Source organism: Clinocottus analis, unplaced genomic scaffold (genome assembly GCF_023055335.1).
Source record: "Clinocottus analis isolate CAN_PGR_092001 unplaced genomic scaffold, fCliAna1.0.p SCAF_27, whole genome shotgun sequence".
NCBI lineage: Eukaryota > Metazoa > Chordata > Actinopteri > Perciformes > Cottidae > Clinocottus > Clinocottus analis.
Genome location: NW_027176009.1, coordinates 1579936 through 1588224, shown reverse-complemented (window position 1 = coordinate 1588224; position 8289 = coordinate 1579936). Strand labels below are relative to the sequence as shown.

Sequence of the window (8289 nt, the reverse complement as noted above, 5' to 3'; positions counted from 1 at the left end):
GTGAAATTAGAGAGGTTTTAACATTCAGACAAGGTCCCCAAAATATGCATTTGGGCACATTTGTGACATTTAAATTCTTTCACGTAAAACCATATATTTCACTTGTATATTACTTATGATGTTCAATACATCCAAACACAGCAGTCTCAGTTTTATATAACCATCGCTCAGTCTCCCCCCCCTGGGGAGGGATTGGTTTTGAATTGGTTATGTTTCTGCCCCTTTGAGTTAGCTTCCCCACTGAGGCACAAACTCTGGCTTCATTTAGATTTTGCATGCGGTGCCTTCAAACACCGAAGGGAATAGTCTGCCAAAGAAAATGGACATTTAACAGAGTCATTCAATGGCTTTGGTTCCTTTGTAACATTATATCGACACTCCTCAGTCAAAAGTAACATCTGGTTCAGACTTCATGTGGAAACAGATGTGTTTAGGCTCTCTCACGTGTTTCCTCATGAGGTCTGGGACCCTATGTATTTGCAGAAAACACTGACTGAACAAATACAGGCTGTAGCCATACACCTATTTAATAAACACAGCAACCTTTCTGTTAAACGTGCTAGATTCATGGTTTGGTCACAGATTTAGTCTGAGCTGCTGTCAGACATTTTTGCACAACCCGTTTCTGACCATATGGACATTCATTCAGTCATTTAGGGCCATCTGGTTCATCCGATGCCTGTGAGAACTGTATGACTAACCCCCGCATTCTGTTCCTGAGAGATCAGGAGTGAATGAAGAGGCTGTCGTCGGCATGGCTCTGACTCCGTTTCCCACATAACCCCACGTTGACCTCACAGGAAGGCCATCGGGACCGTTCTCATTTTGCATCGAGCCGCCTCAAACATTTCATCCCTTCATTCTGTTACAGCAACATATTCCCTCTTCTGTTTTTTTTCCCTCCAATTCTTTGACGATCAAACATCAAGGCGAAGCGAGAGGAAGACTAAAGATGAAACTCCAGAATCAGCCACGAAGAACAAAGCACGCCTAGCTTTCTGTTCCTGAACTTCATATCTTTTCAGAGAGTCAATTGAACAATTTAAGTGCGAACACATTTTTTTTTTGTAGATTAGAGTCTCTTGTCTGCAAAAAAAAACACTCAATTTGGACACAATTTTGATTACATGCAGACTCAGACAAGCACAGGACGATAATGTGTCTTTTCTTTCACGTGAAACATAAATCATTCCATCAGCTTCTGTGAAGCCCCATGGCTTGTAGTCATTATTCACACCGATGCTGATCAGTCTGTAACCATAATGCATCTGTTTTACTTAAGGCCAGAGCAGCTCTCACAACAAGACAATATGCTCGTATACGACTTCGCTCTTGCACTTTCATAACGGGTAAGAAAACGCAAAAAAATGTGTGTCCATGCATGTATGTGTATTTGTCTGTTTGAGAGAAACCAGTGGCCTGAAACATTTAATGTGTTAAACAAAAGCCAACACCAGCTGCTTCCAAAGCCAACACGCTGCAGGACTGCAGCTATGAAACGCATGAAAGACTGAAGACATGTTTGTTTGTTTTGCAGTCATGTTGAACAGTGTGTGTCTGCATTGTAGCAACATCCCAACAACATCCCAGAAAATAAAATCCGAGTTTAAATCTAATTTACAAATTGAATTGGTTGTTTTTTCTGATAATTTCTTATTTAAAGGGGCCAATGTGTCATATTCAGTGGCTTCTAGTGGCAAGGTTGCATTTCGCAACCAGCTGACACTTCAGAGAACTTCAGTGGCTGTCGCAAAAAAAGGGTAAGAACGCAAATTATCATTTCTAGAGCAAGTGTTTAGTTTGTCCTCTGCGGGCTACTATAGAAACATGGCGACCCGCTCGGTGAAGACATCTTGCTCCTTTTGTGGATGTAGAGGGCTCACTGTCTTTCTTCTTTCTTCTGTTCCCATAAGGGGTTGCAACAGCAGACCTGATCATCTATTTCCATCTACTTGGTAACCGAGTATGGAAATCAGATTTTATGAGCCGCATATTTGATTCGACGTATAGGTTTCACGCCGGTTGCCTCTCTTTGACTGATCGCTGCCACGTCGTTGTCTGCGTTATCGTCTTACGACTTAAAGCCTCTCACAGTGTGTTTCGGTTTCACGGAAGTTATTTGAAACCTTTTTTCGGGCGCCTAAAAATGTTTTATTCAGCGTTCAGTTGTACTTAGCTCCATTTCTGGTTGCAAAAAAAACAAGATGGCTCAAGACTCAAGGCTTCATAATAGCTGTCCACAAACCAATGGTTGACGTCACGATGACGAAAGACTTCTTTATATGGTCAATAGTGCTAACCACCGCACCGGCATGCTGCCCATAAATAAAAAGTGACCAGCAGAGTGGTCTGCCGATAGTGCACTTGTAAGATAGATAGAAGCTATGGAGTGAGTTGTGAAGAGTCTGAGGTTATTTATAGTGGCTGGAGTTTTGTGACTAGCAAGATAGAGGCGAGTCTGTAATGGAGGAGCCGTGAGGGTAGGAAGACATTTGTGGCAGACTTTTCCGTGATCAATACAATAATGGAGAAAATGGTAATCACTGGAAACTGTTTTTCATTTTCTTTGATTATGGTTGATGTTTTCCTACAATTAGTATATGCACCTTTTTAACCAAGTTATGTAAGTATTGTACTTTGGAAAAGAAGCATCAGGATGTTGCTTATGAGAAGAAAACAAAAACAGATGTTCCATTATGATCTATTGCTATGAGGCAGCACCAACATTGTCACGGCTGCAGACTGTACTTCATAAAAATATCCATCTAAGAAACACTTCATCGCCTGTATGTTGTGGCAGGTGTTTAGTGAGGTGACAGTCGGGTTAAGCTCCTAAAATCTCAGTCTGGCCGTTAAATGCGCTCCACATAAATCCTCTTTTCGCTTAAAAGGAAAGCGGCAGGTGTGATCACAGCCTAATTTCGCTGTGAAATCTAGAAGCAATCTTGCCGTGTCAGTCAGGCAACCGGGCTGCCGTGCTCCCCCTCGTTGAGTAGCGAGCGCTACATTATTGTCTTCCACCACCGTCACCGCACTACCTTCTACCTGACTAAAGCTCAGCCATCCAACTAATGAAGAAGCCTGGAACATTCACAGAATCGACCGAACACCCCCACACTAGCTCACACCTCTGCATATGTACAGATAAAAACCCCATTCTCACACGCCCCCATACACATAGATACATGATCATAACGGCACATGATCAACACCTATGCAAGCTGAACTGAATGGACGAGTATGAGTAAAACTCACAGCCGTGTCTACTACTGAAGATAAAACAAACAAAAAAAACACTCACTTGCAGATGTATGATCCTGATTTTACTTTAGTTTTTTATTTGCATTATCATACATTAGGTACAAATGACACGATCAATTACAAGGTAAGTAGCTCAGACTCATTTTAAAGGTTTCAGGCTGACAAGGGGAGACAACAAACATACACCATTTGCAAAATACAATATATTCTTTCCTTTACAGTCTATGAAGGTATCTACTGTAAGTCATTTATGTACAAGGACAGGGAAGCGGAGATAATGAATGAACAAGACAGGAGAGTTGGAGACCACGGTGCTGTATGGGTTGAGGGATAAGGCATTCCCGCACATCATTGATCCTGTGCTCTGTATGGCCAAAACGATGGCAGCTCACCTCAACTCTCTCATTTCACAGCAAACAGGACACAGCGGAGAGTGATGATTAAGTACAAAGAGGAGAGACGTTACACAAGTTTCATCTAAAGCCATCGGGATCCTAAAAGGAGAATTGAAAGAAATAGCAATTGAACAAAAAAAACAGAACAACAAATCATACCAGACCTATCTCTTAAAACCTTCCATTAAAGATCAAATCTTTACATGAAAAAGTTACTTCATTCTCTTCTGGCCATCTTCTGTCAATTTAAAGAAAAAGGTGAGGACATCAAACAGAAAGTAACACACCAAATACATTTGGGAAATGACCAGAGAGGAAGAAAGGGTGGAACTGATGCCAAGTGTGTCGAGGGACTAGCACAAAAAAAAAAATCAACTGCTTTCCAGACCTGATGGGATTTAAAGGGTGAGAAGAGGCGCACACTGTCGATAAGATGAAGGATTGACTTGGCCCAGGCACTGAGGAAGGAGGGTCAGGTAGAGTGAAGGGGAGACGGGGGGGGGGGGGGGGGGGGGGAGGGGCGGCTCAATGCGACGAGGCACAGGGACCGTCCTTCAAACAAGCCATCATCATCTATCCTTTTGCCTCTCAACTAAAGCCAATCAATCAGCTGTTCAATGTTCCTTCACTCCCCGAAGATCAGCCTGTGATAATGTCGGTACATATATTCCATAGCTCACTGCATCAGTCATCAATAGGCACAGGGAGGTAAAGGTAAAGCACGCAGACACAGGAGGATGACTCAAGTTGTAGTTTTATGGCTGTAGAGGTTATTGGCGTCAGTCAACAAAATGTGCTGAACATTCTGTTTTACAGACCAGATGATGGACCATTTGTTGTTGTTTTTCTCATTTACTTTTATTCACATTCATTCATTTGCGAGAGATATGCTGAATCACTAACATGGCTTACATAAAAACTGAACTAGGCTTGTTTGACAGGGGACTAAAAACACCACAAGTGGAGTAAAGGTATGGCGTAAACATTGAGTAGAGAGTTCAGATCGGAGCGAGCAGGATGAGGAGTAAGAAGAATGTACAGTATATCTGTTTAAGTTGGGAAAGGCACACAAGGGGAGAGTGAGTGATATTCTTTTCATGCTCACATTGGCTGTGGCTTTTGGAAAACATATTAAGTTTGGAAAGCGAGTAGAGATTCTATTAAAGGGATGGATCTATTCAGTCGGCACATACAGAGGTGCAGAAGGCTCAGGAAAGGGCAAGACTGGTAAACTCCGAGTATGTACAAGGAATATTTCTCTCTCACTTCTGTGAAATTCACTGTGGTGGGAAATCAAATGCTTCACAAGTTGCAATGTTTTTCAGACACAATTCAGCCCGAGGGGTAGAGAGGCAGGAGAATCTAGTACCGTGCATGATGTTTATCAAACTGACTGGAATTGTAAAGCGTACTGACACAATGTGCATTGGTATACTCGTGGCAGCATGCTATATGTTATGTGGCCAACAGAGTGTACAGCAGGTGTGGCTTCAGGCAGGGCTCAGCCTGCACAGGGAGAAGCTGCCACAAAGAAGCCATCCATGTGACTAAAGCTAGTGCAACGCTGCTATTGTCGGGTTCTGGCGATCTCCAGGTTTGGCACATGCAAAAGGTTATATATACTATAGGAAACACGGTAGGAGAGAAGAACGACTCTTCGAAACACATGGAGAGAGAAAATGTACAGACATTTCAAAAGTTCCTATCTGTATCTGTCAGATATATGAGTTTTGTAATGTGATATATATATTCTTTTAAACATTCCTGAATTTCTGAGCAGAAGCTAGAGAAATAAAACCAACAACACTAACTGTGACAACAAACAGCAAAAGAAAGGAAGAAAAAGAAAAACTGACATCTCACAACGTGACAACAGCACAACATGAAGATTATAACATAAAACACATTCATGAGACACTAAAGAGCGAGCGGTCCCATTGGTCTAGCAACGAGCAGTCACAACTCACCACTGGTCTGGGTTCAGTGTTCCACTTCACCCGAAAAAGGAAAAGGCTAAAGAAAGGAACCAGGGAGCATAATGCACATATATCAAGCTTCTACAGAAAAGACCACTGATCAGGAACCAGGGACTACGTCTCAGGAAAGTCTTCTGAAAATATTAGTATCTATTTAGATTAATAAACTGTAATAAACATCTACTCTATGTTCGTTAGCAGTCTGTTTTTTTTTTGTTTTGGCAAAATCATTGCTGTTTCCCACACATAAAGTACTAATCTGCCTGAGCATTAGGACTGCATCATTGAAACGTGACGTGTGATCTGTCGTTACAGAATCCTGCAATCGCCTCTGAAAGAGTCTAGCAGGTCTTAGATCAGCACTCCTAAGTTACTGGACTGTGCTTTGTGTTGGCCACATTCAATTTAGCCAATCTAGAGCGATGCTTAAGGTGACACTGCACCGTAAATATATCTTCTGAGAATCAAACATTCTGCTTCCATGAGCCTGACCTTTGACACTTCCCACTTTCCTGAAAAGCTGTCGTAACTCTCCTTTATACTTTGTAGCATGCAGCCTTTAGCCCATCACGTGCATGAATGATGCCTACCAACAGCATGCAGATACAGAGGGACAGGCAACAGCCAGACACACATCCAATCAACACACAATTTGAAGTCTAAATCATTGAATATGAATAAAGAACATAAAAGTGTTGATAAATCTGCCAAAACAAGCAGAACAGATACATTTCACAACTTGCTAAATCTGGGCTCCATTAAAGACCTCCAGCTGTTACAAAGTTGATCGGTACTGGGTTACTTTCTTAGTTGTTTCATTTTTCTTTACACATACAAATATTGGTTTATATAATTAATGTAATAAAAGCACATTCAGGTGTTGGTATAAAAACTGTAACTTGCTATACTCTTTTTAAATAACTCATGATTATTTACAAAGGAGTTATGCACTGATAGTAGACACAATCAAATATTCATCTGATCTAATGGAAAAATAAGGATGAGATCACCAAAAAGGAGGGGAATTCAAAGTAATCTGTTTTTAAAGACATTGAAAGAAATTAAAACTGATGCAAAGAAATGTTTTTTACTCATGATGATTGTGCTGATATACTCCTAATGACAGATGAGTTTTTTCTCAGGACAACAAAGCATTGTCAGAAGAAATGCTCCTATGGGTTTGAAACCTCTGTATCTAAGAAAACTAACAAATGTGTTTCATCTTCACTTGATACTTTATGCAATATAACATTGGATGGTTAATACAGAATTATATCATGTTATATTCTAAAAATAAAAAAAAAACAGCTCATTAAAACGTCTTTACTGTTTCTGTTGAGACATTTATGACCAATTGTAATTATGGGCATAGCGTGGGACAGCGACAGTGGCTAAAACATGACAGACTGTAAACGGTGGAGCTTTGATTTTTCTTTCCTTGATATAAGAATGTTATGCCACTGCCCAAAATGATTACTGTGTGTTCACATAGTGTCCACAAAATTATTGACAAGGGAAGTATACAATCTGCAGCTTAAGTAAGGGCTAGAAAATAGGTGTGTGAATTGTTACTTTTCAAAGCAGTCAGAGTGATAACAGTTAAGAATTGGAACCAACCCGACACACTTTCATACCTACGCGTCTCACATGTTAGCATTTTTACAGGCTGCATATCATCTAATTAACTGTCTTTTCGTGATTTGCTACTGACTAGAATCAAATTATACTAAAATAGAGTTTCATAGCGTCACCATGAAATCAAAAGGGGAGAAAAACTGTAAACTTGATGCAGGAAACATTGATTCACAAGGTGCTGTTTCAATGCCTGCACCACCTGTCCTTCATATTTGGCCATCGTATCTCCAATGCCTCATACCAGTGTTGTTCAGCTCATCACATAACATCTGCATTGTGACAATTATGGAAACAAACTGTGACCCACCAACTGGCTACGTCGATTATAAAGTTTATCCATTGAGATGTGTAAGCATTAAAACCTTTTCCAGAATCAGTTAATCCATGCCTTAAATGGTATTGTAGCTGAATGCCCCTTTAGTAATATCTTGCTTTTATCATATATAGGCATAGATTAATGTATTCTCTAAATTTCATTTATCTATGGTGGCGTAGATAAATAAAGCTTGTCACCCTTCTGTCTGAGTGCCTTCAGTCGAGTTAAACCTTCAATATAAATGGCGGCAGTAAGGAAGGACTACCTGCTCATCATGAAACTAAATAAAGAAAACTATTGTAATCTATATACTCTATAGTGCCAAATATACTGTACAGAGCAAATATGCATGCCCTAGAATGCTGATTACAAATAAAACCAATACATAAAGGTTCAGAGCGAGTCTAGATCAAGTTGTGGTCAGACGTCAGGTTGGCGGTTGCTTTAAGTGGGTGGCAGTGAGCAGGGAGGATCTTCTGGGAGGGTTCCCCATCCTTCTCATAGGCTGTTAATGAGCACCGGGTTCACAAACTGCGGGTTGATGAAAGAGAACCCTGCGAACTCGGCCTGGTCGATGTTGGCGATAACCAGCTCATCTGGCGGTGTGAGCTGTGGCTGAGTGCGAGTGAAGAACTTGTCAAAGTTCTCTGCTCCTTTGCCGCACTGTAGAAAAGAGAGACAGACGGAGGAAAAGTTCAGACATACG

At 40.9% G+C, this 8289-nt stretch overlaps 1 protein-coding gene across 5 annotated transcripts in view; it reads right to left on the bottom strand.

Moving 5' to 3' along the window:
- Positions 1 to 3322: 3322 nt before the first annotated feature.
- Positions 3323 to 8289, bottom strand: part of LOC137795281 (protein kinase C alpha type-like) — a 127404-nt gene continuing 122437 nt past the window's right edge. For all 5 annotated transcript variants that reach the window (XM_068592660.1, XM_068592661.1, XM_068592664.1 and 2 more), the window contains one exon: positions 3323 to 8246. In XM_068592660.1, coding sequence (XP_068448761.1) covers positions 8082 to 8246 — 165 coding nt within the window. In that variant the 3' untranslated portion in view covers positions 3323 to 8081. The remainder of the gene's footprint in view (positions 8247 to 8289) is intronic.